Below are 16526 nucleotides of genomic sequence, written 5' to 3'. Positions count from 1 at the left end.
GACCCCACTTTACTTGCCAGAAACGTTCATAGCGTTACTTAATTCAATAACTCAATTATTAGAGCCTAGTATTACCATCTAATAGAAACAATTAAAAAAAAACAATAGAAAAGTTCAAAATTATTTATTCTAAAATATCACAGACGTAATTCACAAAATTTTCACCGAAATGGCAAGAAATATTAACAAAAAACAACCTTCTTAAATCTTAATCTAAAATTTAGCGTTATTAAATACGTACCAAAATGGAGTTAATTGTCCATGTTATATAAAACGGAAAACTTTGCCAGGGCAGTATTTAGAGTTCTGAAGGCCTCGGGGCAAGAAAGGAGTGGAAGCCCCCTGGCCCCAAATAATTTTTCAAATATAATGAAAAAATAAATCAGTTTTTCGATCAATAATTTATTGAAAAGCGAAGTCTATTCTTTTAGTATGTAACTAACATATCAAAAGAAAAGTTGTATACTAGTGTTCACTAGTCGGACTTTAAGGCATTTCCGTCCGAATTCTCTTTTGCGGCGACCCCGGGCCTGTAGCCCCGGTTGCATTCCTCTAAATCCAGCCCTGATCTTTGCTTATACTTTTTGTATTTTTTTTTTACAATTTTGGAGCTGTCAAACTAAGTTCTAAGAGAGACATCTTTCTTTTTTAACTTTTTAAAATGGCAAAATTGCGATTACAGAAGTAAGATTTTTAATATAATTAACGTCATAGCAAGTGTTTTCTATTCAACGTATTGTTCGCAATGAAGAATTTCTCCATCAATAACTAATGTCCAAGAGATTTGCAATCGTAAATATAACGCCTGACAGAATGTTTGAAGAGTAAATATCAGTTTAGCCTCTTTCATAGGTGTAATTCGTATTAAACTATTATTTTTAAGAGATATTATCATTACGTTTAGATCTAGCTGACAGACGAATGGATGCTCTGATGGAGGCCCGCGAACCTATTCCTGGGAGGGGCCTCACAAAGCTCTCTTGAGGGGCCTCTAATCTTTGTACTGGAATCTCTTTTTTCCTTAAATTAATAATAAATTATTATTTAAAAACATAAATTTTTACACAAATTTTATGTGTTTTAAAGGCACAATATATTTCAATATTCTCTCAATTATTTATATTATCTATGCGCAAGGGCTTCTAATACATTAATATTTAAAATTAACGCGCAATGATCTGAGTAGAACACAGCAAGAAACTCAGCCTCTGAAGACATTGAAATTAGAAGTTGTGCATATAACTTTTTACACACCTGGAATGCTTTATATTTAGATATTTCCAAGTACTAAAATAACGTCATTATTTTTGAGTAGCTTTCTTACCTGGGGAAACAAGGGTTATCCCAGAACCTCTGGTCTTTTCCAAATTCTTCTCCGTCCGCCAGAGTTTGCGGCAACTCCGTGTCCATAGTCTCTGGCAGTAGGAGGCAAAGGAACCCACCAAAAATACCCAAAACCCCTAGAATTAAGAGAGGTAGTTCCGGGGATATCGTAGCCTGAAAATGTATCGTAACGTAACTTACATGCACCATATACAACATTCTTTGAGATATCTTCAAATTTAATAAATTTTCGTTAATGGCAAAGTGTTGTTTTTGTTAATAACAATTTATATAACTGTTTATGTTTTGTTTTGACGTGTTAAAAGGCAGTAATTGCCGCCCATGAAAACCATTTAGTGGATGTGTCCGTCCATTCGATATTCACAATCTAGCTTTAGTCATCGTATATTGTTCTTTATTATCGACGAATTTTAAGTGTCTAAAGAATTTAAATTAAAACGAAGAACTTTATTATGCCATTTTATTATTCTAAATATGTATGAGTATGCGACATACCAAGTAAACAACGAAAGGTGCCAATATAGATGCTACATAACCCATTATATGTATCAAAGCCACGCCCTGGGCTCGTACAACCGTGGGAAGTAACTCTGCGGCGTATTGAAGACCAATGTTGTACGATATATTTATTGCAAATCGTCCCAAAATAGCTAATGATGCTGAGGGACCGCCTAAAACAAATACACAATAAGTATTTACCAATTTTTTTGCGTATCCGCAGGGGCCGACCTACTTAAGAGCTTTTTGGCCTGTAGCCTAATGCCCAATAGATACAAAGGGTCCCCTAGTCCCCACTGAAAACAATAGGCGATAGGCAAAAAAAAAACAATTATAAGGTTGGCAAACCTGAGATCAAAAATTCATCGAACGGAACTGGGATTTCCCCGTGGCTTGTTTTCGATCGGTGTATTTTTAACACTTCTTGCCATATTTTATGCTTATGACTATGTATTTTTTGTGCTAATTTATGAACACAAACTTGTTGATGTATTATTTATATACCGGATACCAAAATTGCTATACCATCTTAAAGAATGTTTTAATTTACCAATAACTGTGCAGCGAAGCGCTCTTCATATCAGGATGTCATATATAGATAACAAATATAGGACAACAATAACGAACTATCGTCTTAATCAGGTATTAGTTATTTCCTTAAATTGTGATTTAATGAAGGACTTACAATGTCATGAGCAAATAAAGAAATTTTCCGCACCAAAATACACAAAGGTTTCTCTGTAAATTTATTCTGCAATACTGTTGTACGTGGGTAACACTGAAAATGTTTAGAACTAGCCAGTTGCTAATGAAACATTGCTAATGAAAACTTTTTGAATTTCAATTTTAGAACTCTTTGGTTACCTTACGTAGTATACTGCAGTCATTTGTCATTTGTTTTTGTGAATTGGCTGTAACCTTAGTATATTGAATTGAGAAAATTTTCGTTCAATGATTTATTAGGTTGGGAAAAAAGTCTTTTCGCATTATAGTATGTATGAACTTGTAATAAAATCTATTTGACCACGAAACAGTTTTGGTGCATTTAAAAAAAAAAGAGGGTACACAAAAAAGCTCGATATTTGGGTAACACACCAGCTCACTGAAAGAAACCTAATAAACCGCGTACTCATTTGTGATACTTGATTACGACGTAATGAAACCGAACCATTTTTGAAGAAGCTAATAACTTCTGATGAAAAGTGGATCACGTACGACAAGAACGTGCGGAAAAGGTTGAAGGTCAAAGGCCGGTCAGTCTTCACAGACTGTGGCGAAACCCGGGATTGGAAGGGCATAATTCATTATGAGCTGTTACCACGCTAGACCTCACTCATCTTTAGCCACTAAGTAAACATTAAGAGAGCTCGGTTGGGAGGTGTTAATACATCCGCCGTATAGTCCTGACCTTGCACCTTCAGATTTCCTGTCGGTCGGTCGGATCTGTTTCGGTCTCTTCAGAATTCCTTAGGCAGTGTCAGGTTAACATCACGAGAGGACCCAAAACCAATTGCTGATACTACCAATTGCAGCTGCAACCAATGGGATTTGATCAGAGGCCCCAAAATTTCTATAGCAATGGGATGTCCCAACCTACAAGATGGCTTCAATGTAAGTTCAAGAGTTCGTAAGAAGTAAGAAGAGTTCAATGTAAATAAACTGTATTAAAAAAATGTTGTCAATTTTCTTAAAAAATGCGAAGAAACTTTTTCCCTAACCTATTATTATGACTTTCGTTGTAGGTTTACTCAACAACAAAGCTATGATAGGCTGCGATTAGTATTTATAAATAAAGCCCCATCTCCTGCTACTATATACAATTGGTTTAACGAGTTTAAGAGTGGACGTAGCAATTTCAATGATATTCGGCGTCAGGGACGTCCTTTAACAGCGACTACTGAAGATAACATCAGTGCTGTACGACGCATAATAGAGGAAGTTACTAGAGTGACCTATCAGCAGATATGGGCAAGCTTAGGCATTGGTCTCGCCAAATGTTAGATAAGTACAATGGCGGTTACTAAAATGCTGTATTTGCCATCGTCATAGGTGGCTATATTGCTACGAACCCGAAACCAAAAGGCAATCAGCTCAGTGGGTGTTTCATTTCGAGGATCGGCCAACTAAGGTAAAGAAAGAAAGAAGTCAAGGATGATTGCCTCATTCTTTGGTAGGAAAGGTCATTTCGCGACAGTTGTGCTAAAAGATGGAAGGACAGTTACTGCACACTGGTAAAAAAAAACGGAGAATACTTCGAAAAACAATAAAAGTATTGGCAACTTTCTACATTAAGCCGTTTGTCATTTTCTAGAAAAATTCAGTGTTACCTAGGTAATAGCCCAGAGCCCTACAAATTCACGATCCACTCATGCGCATAAGGTACAAGGAAGTCCAGGATTAGGCTCTGGGAAAAACCTGTACACAGTTATGGAAAAAAGGCTAACCTGAGTAACTAAGTGTGTCATTATAATTTATGATTAATACAAATTAAAATGTTACGCCTCATGTATTGACATTTATTTTCATCTTCTGTTTAACATGGATCAAAATATTAAGACTGCCTTTACGTCGCTGGAGTTATGAAACACTTTAAATTATCACTAATTGTTAGCTTTGCAATTTCTAATAATATCGATCATATTGTACATTTAATAACGGGTGGTTTTAAATTTGTAAATTTAGAATTGAAAATTAGATTAAAAAACAATTTAAGTAATAATAGGTAATTTTATTTTAAAAAAGGTGATAGCTAATCTTAATCAAACGTGAAAGATAACAAAATACTTACCAACTGGTACAGTTGTTGCGAGTAGACTGAAAATACCACTGATGACCATTGAACCACAAGCTAGCCAACGTCTACCCCATCTATAAAAAGTATCTAAATTATAGTATATATATATATATTTGGTTTATAATTAGGATCTTTGACATATATTAGAGGAAACACACATATATGTTTCCTCTCTAAACGTATATAATATATGTCAAAGATCCTAATCATAATCTAAAATAGAACAATCAAAATGTAATGTAAGTACAAAATTTTATCTCAACACTAACATCCATTAACTCTTTTGTAGAAAACCAAGGATTTAGGGACCAAAGACAATTAATGTCGCATTACTGTGGAAAAACCCCTCGTGTGATAATTATCATCTAGCCCCAGTCAGTGCATAGAAAGGATTTTTAGAGCGTCATGTCGTGATGTATTGTTTCGTCGTCACGTTTCTAGATACCACACAAATTACAGTTTTCCAAAGCAATGACTTGTTTACTTACTTCAATTGTCTTTGGTAAAACAAATATACATACGCACGTAAGTTAGCAAAAGTCTAACAGTCCAACAGGCAAATATTAGCAATCGTGCGCCACCACCAAAATAATTAGATTTACGTGGTATCTGCTGCACACTCCCTCGAAAGGGGGGAACTTTGGCCCTTTTGGGGCATAAGCCCCCTTCGGGTGGTGTATTGGTTCGCGCCCTGCTGATACAGGGCGGTACGCGGGTGGCCTTATAGCCTTTGATGGGAGCTGCAGCGCGCGGGGATGCGCAGTCTCTACTCGCTGCGCGCAGCCGATGGAGAAAAATTAGATACTACAGTACTTTCACTATTAAGAGATTCATCCACAACTTACCGATCCAACACGAGTGTCAAAAACGTATCCGCTGGGAATTCCGTTGCTGTCGCCACTGTGAAAGTCATGAATATATCCAGACCCAAAGATCCAACATTCCTGACATGTCCGTCGAAGACTAGTGATATCCCCATCCAGATAATGATGAGGAGGATCGCGTTACGCCTGAGTCGAGGGGTTTTGAAGATGTCCAGGACTGAATAGGTCTTTTGGGCTTCAGAATCTTTGAGGGCTTGTTGTGAGGCTTCCTATAAATAGGTAAAGACAAATATCGTGTTATTTGGAAATAGATCAGAGTTGGCCTAGTAGGCCTAGTAGACAGGTTCGATCCCCGGCTGTGCACCAATGGACTTTCTTTCTATAAGGGTATTTTTTATTCCTTCGAACGGTGCAGGAAAACGTCGTGAGGAAACCGGCTCTCCTTAGACCCAATATGTTCATGAAACAGATACAGAAATCTGATGCTCTAAAAAGGTTGGACTGATTTTATATTGTATTGTTTGAAATTTTTTGAAGTCAGGCGTTATCCGTTAATTTTTCTCATCAACCTAATAACTATTGGATAATCAGATTTCAATGATTTCTTGATTTTTAATTCCATTACTAACTTACAGTAAATTCATTGAGTATTTTATCAGGAATTTGTCTTTTATTAATCCTCTCAAATTTCTTCATAATTATCAGAGCCTTGTCAACTTTGCCTTGTGATAATAGCCATCTGGAAAACGGAAAAGAAATTAACGGCCTCTAGTATGTCCTTGAATGATTTGTATATTATATAATGCAGCGAACAAACAAACAAACAAACTTGTCAACGAGTGTACTAAATTTCAAACTAAATAAGAAGCACAGCACAGACCTTATTTTTAGCAAATGGTCTACTATTAATAAAGTTAAAGGTTAAATTAGATAAAGTTTAACAAAACGCTTTTATTATCATAGACATGAGCACAAATAATACAATTATTTCATATTACCTTATTACTACTAAGATTATTACAGAATTTAATTAATTGTTATAGAATTATTACTATCATTATTAAACGACATGCTATGCCTACTCCGCTGGAGAAAGTACACTTGGAATCAACTGAGGTAGGGACAAGAAAAAGATGATGCGTAACCGAAAAATGTGATGGTAAATTTATTTCCAACGAAAAAATTGTTGCACTATCCCATTGCAAAAATGGAAATTGGCGGGCCACACTAATACACGAACAATGACAGATAGAGAAACAGAGTAACAAGATTGAAAATACCACCAGGAATAGAAAGAGAGGTTGCCCTCTTGGCTGACGAGCTTAATGATGGGGAATATTGGGAGAAAACTGCTCAAGATAGAGAGAGATGAAGCCAGTGGGAGGGGCTTATACTCAAAAAGAGGTCCATGACAAAAAATATGATTATTACTGTAATAAAATGTATATGTTACACATGTATCATTTGTAAAGATGGCCGAATGTTCCAAGGAATAATGGAGGCTTACTGATTATTAACCACATAAGGCATGACGGCAACAATATTTGTTTGCGCACTCTTAATAAGACCTGACACATTTAGTTTTACATTGACAGAATTTACGAGAATATGTAACTCATTATTAAAAGGTGAGTAGTTAGCTGGATGATATTATGCTTAACAAAATTTTTGTTGTTTTTTTTTCTATATTACGGCTGTGTATGGCTGTTGGTGAGTTGCATTCTGCAACACGTTTTATTTAAAAGTTAATACGCCATGGCTAATAAACTATTTAATCACCTTCACGAAGTTATAGATCGTGTAATGCTTTCAAGGGGATGGTAATTAATTTTTTGAAGACCTTTACAGCTGGGGAGGGAGTTTAGACCATAAGTTTTGACACAATAATAAATAACTGTTATTATTATTATACATTATGACAATGTGACATTTGCATTCCTATTTATTGTATATATATTGTGTGCTATTTTTTTAAATATTTAATCAATATGAATAAGTGGTAAGTGGTAACTAGTGGTACTTTTGTTATGTGTGATTAGTGTATACCAATTAGTAATTATACTTTAATAGTAGGAAATAAGCTAAATTTAAACGAACTAACTATGATTTACATTCAGGACGGTGAATAATTTACGTTGCAAATGTTTTTATAAGCCGTGCCCTACATTCTTAAGCACCTAGATATTATTAAAGGAAATCTTACCTCGCACTTTCTGGAACTACCCAAGGCGTAGCAGCAGCGAATATAAATGGCAGACTTATTCCTAACGCATATCTCCTCCAATCGCCTGCCCACAAGGCGAGCCAGGGCAGAATTGATGCACCAAAAGTGAAGAATATAGCTATGGACATGTTGGCAACGAATGTACGCCATTTTGGTCCTACGTATTCTAAAACTAAAAACAGATACAGACATAATGATTAATATTGGATGTATAAATTAATTGATTTAAAACTCTTTAATTGTATTATTATTGCAGTTTAATAAACTATTAAGTAATAAAAAATATAGAAGTTTTATGTACTTTGTAATATACAGCGGAATATCTACTCAAGTGCAATGCAAAAAAATTGAATTAACGAATTTTCGACTTAACAACTAACTTCGAGATACATTTGATTTGACTATTGAGATTTCGATTTACAAACGCGCGATTTCGAAGTGTTTTTTTAGATTTGTAGAGAAGAATTTGAAAAGCTATTCAACATAAGTTTTGTCGTATATATTTATTACAAATTAACAATAGATTATAAGCCCCGAAGCCAAACATTCATTTTGGATTTCATTGCTATAATTTCGGAGAATTCTAACTAGAGAATTTTACTAACTACGACTAACGGAGTCTGCTTTTTGAAAATCGAATTATGGAGTGTATGTATATTTCGTAGGGAAATATCATTTTGTTCGAGTTACAAAGTCTAAATTGAATTGTAGTGGAGTTTGACTATAATAATTTCTTATTAACAAAGGTTAAACCAAAACGTCTAACACCGAATGAAGAATGATTTATAATGATCGTGATTTCAGACAGTGCAATTACTTACCTAAAATGTACATCATGGTAAAACAATTATCAAATGCCAGCCCAACGAAAAACCGACAGAGCACGAAGGACCAAAAACTATGACAGAAGGCAGTTCCCACGCCGGCGGCAAAACCCATCATATTTGTCCCTGTGACAAACATTATTATTATATCTAAGTCATTTACTTATTACTTTTTTAGCTAGATATTTTAATGTTATCTTTCCTTTTAATAAAATAAAAAAACGTGATTATTAATTCTAAGAATTCATTACAATGTGTAAAATTTGGGAACCTTTTAAAAAAATACATGTGAGAGGGTTCCCAGCTCTTAAAGACGAACGTTAATATGTTATATTTAAATTAATATTTGAGAATTTTAAAAAATGTTTATAAAAATTTCTTATTATTTAAAAGTATGAGTGAGTGTGTGTAATATTTTTTCTAAATAACGCTTTAATGTTTAAAAAATTTCAACAATATAACTTTATGTTTAAATACTAATGCAGTAATTAGATGTATCTTTAGTCATACGAATCACTGGATCATAATAATTTATTCCAATTAGATAACAAAGATACATTATAGTTAAAACTTACTCATTTTAGTACCAATATTAACAATAAATTTAAAAATCATCCTTCGTTCGTCCTATTAAAGAGTACTTTATTACTACGGACTAATTTACGAAAACTTACCAACTAAAGCCGGTATCCTTCCATATTTATCAGCGATCCATCCGAAGACAAGACCGCCGACGATCGCCCCGCAGAAAAAGATGGCCTGAGCTGTAGCTGCTAGGTTGTCTTTGTCGCACACCCAGTCAAGCTGTACATAACATAGGTGTATCAGAACACTCCTTTAGATTGCAGTAGATATATTTGTCTATCTCAACAGAAGTACCTGAGCCCTAGGTACCGCTGGACGACAGTTTGGAGGAGGACCTGTTGCAGCTTAAAGCCAGCAATTGGATTGACACAAGACTAGGAGCGCGTTTGACGCGACACTTTTTGGGTCTTTTTGGGTAAGTGAGTAAGAAAATAGATAGAAGAATCCATAAAAATAATCACTCTAAGCAATCTTTTTTTGGAAAAGTGTGTCAATCATACACTTCTGCAGTCAATAAATTATACAATAATTTCGTAGGATCGTTGTATAGTTGACGTTCATCGAAACAGTCAATTTACAGGATATATAATAATATTCGTTATTTGCCTAGATAGTGGTACAGTGGTTAGATCGATCAATTACAAATATCCGCACAATCAGCCATATATAAATAGGCATGAAAATGTCATATAAATTTTTACATGACATTTTATCGATAAACAACTGAGCTGTGGGGACAGGCCAAAACATTTGCCTCTGATTGTATGAAAGGTTCGTTGGAACTGTGAGAATATCGTGGAATGTCAAGGATCCGTCATCGGTCTGTTAGCTAACCTTGGTAACACTAAAAGTGTTATTCACTTATTATATTAAATCTATTTAACATTTAAAAAGGCTCAGGCATAATTTGTGTTGCTAATTATAAGATATACTTATTAAAATTCTCTAGGCTCTTGAAAGTAGTTATAACATAATTGTATTCGCTTACAGTGCCCTATAATTACACCCTTCATAAAAAAATCATAAAGATCCGCGATCCGGACAATCTGCTAGGTTTTCTTTATTCATCTATACAGGCTTTATTTTTCTTGTAATAAAATTATTCTCATTCCCTTATCCCCCCCACCCTTCGCCCCTTAACAAGTTCTGTTGTTGGTTAGTGTTGGTGTTTTGGTCTGTCATACAAAAATATAACATCACATTTTGATTGTACAAGTAATGTGCATGTATGAATCAAGTTACCTGGGATGCAATAGTTTCGTATGGCACATCTGTCCTGTTATACTCCCAGGTGACACATGGCACTATGGGCCATTCATCATCGGGTGTGGTTCTTCCTTGCGCCAGCGCAAGTGACCAGTTAGTTGAATACATTTGACACCTGTCATGTGAGAATTGACCCCCGATTTTAGCTGGTATTGCTAGGGCTCGGCTGTAAAAATATTAAGTACATAAATGAGCAATGTTGGTTTAGTGGATTTAGCGTGCAACTCGCATGTCTGAGGTTCGATTCCCGGTTGTGCACTAATGGACTTTCTAATTGCGCATTTTTTCGCTCGAACAAAGAAGGAAATTATCGTAAGGAAACCGTCCTTAAGCCCAAAAAGTCGACGGCGAATATTAACACAGAAGATCGATCACGCACTTGCCTATTAGATTGATAAATGATCATAAAACAGATACTGAAAATGGAGACCCAGACCTAAAAGGTTGTAGCCCCATTGATTTATTTTAATTTATGTATTTTGAAATGGCAGGCATTTGTATATTCAAAGTCACATGAATAAATTTGTGTGTGTGCGTGAATCATAAATTTCATAGCTTTTGTGAGGCCGATTGTAAATTAATTAATAACAGGGTCCATGTCTACGGGATTGTCTTTGGTTAAATACTACAATTATAAACTTTTTTAAAGAATATAAACGCATTTCACATTATCTATAAAAGACGACATTTCTTGTTTAACAGTGAGAGACTGGTTAGAAATATTGTTTAAATGCATTAAAACGGATAAACCTATATAACTTACAGTAAGGCCAAACTCAGAATAACTTTGATTGATACAGGTAACCAAGTATACTTATGAATGTCAATAGAAAAGATGTCAAATTGATTCTAAATTTACATTTACTACCAGTTCGCAAATCAAGGCTGTAAAGCGACCAAAGAGAATTTGCAAGAAAATCTTCGCCACACTTTTTAATTGCCAAGTTTTGGGCTTGGCAATTAAGTTTTGGGTCAATTTATTTGAACTGGAGCTAATTAATCTCAAGGATTAGGATTATATAATTGACAAATTTATTATTATATTTATTTATTAAAAAGCTTTATTGATTAATTTATGTTTAACGAAATTTGTGAATGTTATAACACGGTTCTCTTATAATGTATTTTCATATTACGCGATTTTAATCCTCCGTATAAAACGGGTAACCCCCATACAAGCCGGGGATTGCGAGGATTGGACTGAAGTTGTAATTCACACTAAAGTTAAAGTTAAAAGGAAAATATCCTTTCTCTTTATATAAAAATGAAATAATAATCTTGGATTTAAATACTCGAGACATCACATTAGGCGCAATTAAATAGGATTATGAATAAAACATGGATTAATGTAACTATTTGAAACCAGTTTAACTGTTATCGTAACTCAACCGTAAGTTAATAATTGCAACCGTAATGTCATAATCAAGGTCCAATATTAGAAGGTCTTTCCTACAACTAAACGGATATCGCCCTGTTCCTAATTTGATAACTCTAATCATTAAAGCTGTGTAGAGTCGTTCATTAAATCTCTAATTACAGATTAATAAGTTACATGTATGTTAGGCGCAGTGGTTTGATCTTCTGCTTGTCAATAAAAAAAGCATTTGAAAGAAACAGATGCTGACTGAGACAACGCGTTTAAAGAAGTAGAGAAAAACTTCGGTTGTGAACTTTTTTGATACTTTTAATAAAGGTCTTAAGTAACGGTTGATTATGAGTACGGATTAGTACAAAGACTTTGTTGGACTAGACTTGATAACGCAAGTTTAGAGGTCCTAAGTTCGGTTTCTAGTGAAAAATTATATTATTAAGCCAATGTTTGTATTCTAGTTAATAAGGAAGTAAGTACTTTTGGTTTGGTGTGTTAATACACAAAAAAATACACTGGAATTTTTTGTCCGCCTAAATTTAATCCTTGAAACAAAAGCTGAATTTAACTAGACCAATGAAGCAGTTAAAATTGATGAATTATTAGATGTTTAAACCGGGAAGCAAACCCACGGTCTACGGTTGACCTCGCTCGAATTGCACGACCAGAGCGACCTTAACACGGCCTTAATCTAGCCAATTTGTTATATAATTGTCAATTCAGTATGTAAGGCTAAGTGCTGACTGACTCAGAAAGGGGTTTTTATCGTACAATTGAGAAATTAACAAAACGATTGTTTAGTACGACGTGTACACTTGCCTCTAAAGAAAATTTTATTGAAGATATTGAGGTCTCTGAAGCACTTAGTGTCGCTTCTTGGTAGCATAGATATATAGCACAGATGGGGTACACGCTAAATTAGACGACTAGAATTTAATGACAGACAGTTTCAGGATTCCTGACTACGTTCTTCCAAACTTTAATGTCCAACACAATCGTATACATCCTCGCAACAATGAAAATGGTCGTTATTAACTTTAGGTATTCGACTACCTAAACGAAATTGAACAAATCTTTGGCAATTCCCAATAAAGAAGATCAGAAAATGTTAACGTTAACGATTAAAGACAAAATAAAAAAAACAGTTTAATACGAAGTCTTACAAAAAAGCTAAAGTAGAAATGGGATGGCTCAATGGGAAGAAAAAAGAGAGGACATCCACCAAAAATCTGGGAAGATGAAGTAAAAGATAGGAAAATAATCTCTTCTTCGCTAAGTTGAGAGACGGAAGAAGCCTTCACTCCGTCGAAGCTCGTATAATATTAAATATAATAACATAAACTTAATGTTTTCCTTGTTATAGAGCAATCGAATATAGGCTATTTTATATTTTATCGGGATCTAAAATCTACGAATATGATTACATTACATCGTATATGTGGGCGTCGCCAGGAAATCAAGACGAGGGCAGGAAGGAGCCGAATCTAAACATTCTTTTTAAAATTAATTTGTCTGTTTTTATTACATCCATAAGACGTTATAGTTTTCGTTTGCTTACAACTCATACTTTTCCATCCTCTGCACTGTTATTGCCCCAAGGTTTAGTAATTCTCTGCACAGATATAGGCACGAGAGTTTTAACGATAACGACACAATAGGCTTCATATTGTACATCATTAAAGTTGATGCAACCACAACAGTTCATTACGTTATAATAAAATAATAATTACATCAATAGTTTTTACTAAAACCGGAGGTCCGGGTTATTTTTTTTAATTTATTGTTTCGAGTTTGTACGTTTAAAAGGGTTATTTACTTGTTTTTCACATATACTATAAGAATAATAAATTTGTTGGTTAAAAAATGTTTATTGATGATATGATACAAGTATCACATATTCCACTTTATTAAATTTAAATAAGTAGATATCCCTATTCATCGGCAAAGAACACAGAGGATGTAGGCCGAGAGAAAAAGCTGGCGTAAAAAACTTTCGGTACTCTTTTAAAATTGCAAATCATCAAACACTTATTTTATTAATTAGAAGCAGCCTGTCTACCACTAGTCCCAGGCCCTTTTATCAACTAGATAATCGTAATCGCAGTAAGTCTTTTTACACAGCTTTTCTTAAATACATTTCTTAAATTTATTAAAAAGCAGAGATAAAAGAGCCTCTGGGATTTTATTAAAAAAGAGTTTCCGTTTTCCCACAAAGGAATTACTAACTTTAGATAGTCTAGTACGGGAAAAGTGCAGCCTGCGTTTGTTCCGAGTATTAACATTGTGTGTATGTTCTATTCTAGTAAACTTATCACTATGTTTGTATACATACATAATATTTACAAAAAAACAATATTAATTTACTTGAATTTATCTTTCAGAGATTCCCTACATTTTAAATTATAGATTGCTATCTAAACTAATAGTAGGTTGATCAACGTCTTACCTATATACTAAGGTTACATCTAGGTGTAATGTCGTAATTTATTTCAGTCTGTATAGATATTACCATAACGCATTTATTTAATACAAATAATATTTAATTTCAATTAAAATCAACCTTCAAACATTGAATTGAATTAAAATCGTTAAGGATATCCTTTTCGAATTATTAAATTATTTCATAAAACTTAAAGCTCTTAATTTATAGAGCTTCCTATTCCTGGTACGTGCCAATAATTAATTTAATTTGCCAATTTAACAGTGTCAATGTCAATAAATAAAATCTCATTCATAAAATATTTTGTCTACTTGTTTGTTTGTACCTGGTTAAGGGCAATTGATTCATATTTAAACAATTAAGTAAATATATTTTATGTTACGTTTCTACTCTAACTCTATTTCTTCTATTAGATTTATGTTGGCAAATTTCATTTTATTTGTTTGTACTACATAAACGCTTCGTAAATAGAAGCAGTTTAAACTTAAAAAAATGAACATTTACTCTTGACAAACACGCATAAAATTGTAATGCGTCCTTGAAAATCTGTTATATTATGGTGAGCACTTACCGTTCTTCAACTGTCAAATTCGCTAGCTCCGGTATCCAGCACCAATGCTGTTCAGGGACAATTGTCATGAATATTTGCGAAAAATACACGAAAGCGACGAAAAATGCGAACGGAATCATCAATAAGAACAATATTTTTTGATATAAACCGAATTCGCCTATATATGGCAATAGATCGTCGAAATCTGTGGCTTTCCGCTTATCTGTGACATTTGTACTTTCAGATTTATTAAAATTGTCTATGCTTGGTTTATCTATGTCACCGCTTTGGCGGGAGTCGTCACAGCAAGGAGTTCGCTCTTGGGGTGCCATCTTGTTTGAGTTAAATAAGAACTTTCACCCACATACTCTGTAAGAACAACCTGGAACAAAAAAAAGGCAATGTCATTGAGCGATACAATCGAGATAATAAAGTCGTGGAATAGATAGTGCTCTAGTTTTTCACTTTTTAGTTCGCCAGTCTTAATAAAGATTGCCGTGCCGTATTGGCCTTGAAAACATTATCTTAATTTAAATTATTCTACTATACGTGTTTACATGACTGAATTCCTTTTAAACGGCTGGACCGATTTACGTAGATTTTTATATGCATTTGGATGGCGCCCTTGATGGTTTGTTTACATTCACAATCAGCCCGGCAAATTACGCTGCAGTTGGTATCTAGGTTATTATTCTATTCTGCAACTAAACAGCTGGTTTTAACCAAACGATCTGGGTTCGATTCCCAGTCTGAGCCGTCCGAATTCGTTCGTCCGTTCTGTCTAGTCAACGTCTGTCTGTCGGGTCCGCTAGTTTATCACATAACAAATACGAGAATAAATATAATGAATATACATTAGACATGTCATAGGTGATATATATGTTTTAGACATTATGTAACCTAATTCTGACGTACTAAATTCAAACCATACGTTACCTCGAATGTTCTGAGAATTATAAAAAGAGTACGCAATTGGCATTGAACGGACCTAATAACTTTATAAGGAAATTGTTGTTCGCGTTTCGCATGTGTACATCCTTGTTTAGGGCTAGAAAATTAACTATTATTTAAAGTACACTGTAATACTTGCGTAAACCAAATACATAAGTGTAAAAGATGTAGCCTGATGATGAACTATAATGAAGCCTTTCAGTAGTTTTGCAATTAAAACATAATGTTTTATCTGTGTGCTTCTTCCGGTTCTGGGTTCGAATTTTAGGAAATACTTGTTTCCTACATCTATATAGCTAGTTATATATTCACTTAGGATACAGGCAGGAAGTGTTAGTTTTGATTAACTACGATTTATTTGCCTTAAAAGTTGAGTAGTGCTTTGTAATTACTGATGCATTTGTGATATAGGTGAAAATTCTAGTTTCCGAGGCTAAGACCTAATGCCTGTGTTATGACACCTTAAATAGCCTTCGTCTTGTATCCGCCCTTAAGTTTATGAATAATTACTATTACGAATATTTATCATTCTAAAAATCTGCTTTTTAGGACTGGGGCTCATATTTCGGTATCCGTTTCATGATCTTTGATCTTAACAGGCAAATAGGTGATCAGCCTCCAGTGCCTGACACACGCCGTCGAATTTTTGGGTCTAAGGCAAGCTGGTTTCCTCGCAATGTTCACCGTCACCGTTCGAGCGAATGTTAATTGCGCACATAGAAAGAAAGACCATTGCTGCGCCGCCGGGGATCGAATTTACGACCTCACCGATGAGAATCGCGCGCTAAAGCCTTCGCTGAAGACACAAGGTCATCACTGTTCATATTTGCATTTCGGAAACATTAAAATTAAAAATC

At 34.4% G+C, this 16526-nt stretch overlaps 1 protein-coding gene across 1 annotated transcript; it reads right to left on the bottom strand.

Moving 5' to 3' along the window:
• Positions 1-878: 878 nt before the first annotated feature.
• On the bottom strand, positions 879-15091 carry LOC123717434 (organic cation transporter protein-like). Its single transcript, XM_045673421.1, has 11 exons — positions 14740-15091; positions 10336-10525; positions 9183-9312; positions 8506-8634; positions 7664-7856; positions 6094-6199; positions 5482-5729; positions 4631-4710; positions 1840-2015; positions 1325-1497; positions 879-1020 (listed from the first exon to the last, which is right to left on the bottom strand). The coding sequence occupies exons 1-11, from the start codon at positions 15048-15050 to the stop codon at positions 879-881; spliced, it is 1878 nt and encodes a 625-aa protein (XP_045529377.1). The 5' UTR covers positions 15051-15091.
• Between the last annotated feature and the right edge of the window lie 1435 nt (positions 15092-16526).

This window comes from Pieris brassicae, chromosome 12 (genome assembly GCF_905147105.1).
Source record: "Pieris brassicae chromosome 12, ilPieBrab1.1, whole genome shotgun sequence".
NCBI classification, from domain to species: Eukaryota; Metazoa; Arthropoda; class Insecta; order Lepidoptera; family Pieridae; genus Pieris; species Pieris brassicae.
Note: the sequence above shows the minus strand (reverse complement) of the source record. Positions and strands in the feature narration are given on the sequence as shown.

Excerpts from the sequence above, each read along its gene's own strand:
- LOC123717434 (XM_045673421.1), bottom strand. The coding sequence starts at position 15,050 with ATGGCACCCCAAGAGCGAACTCCTTGCTGTGACGACTCCCGCCAAAGC. Across the intron at positions 8,635-9,182 it reads AAGGATACCGGCTTTAGTTG|GGACAAATATGATGGGTTTT; the intron begins GTAAGTTTTCGT and ends TGTTTGTCACAG. Across the intron at positions 7,857-8,505 it reads TACCATGATGTACATTTTAG|TTTTAGAATACGTAGGACCA; the intron begins GTAAGTAATTGC and ends ATCTGTTTTTAG.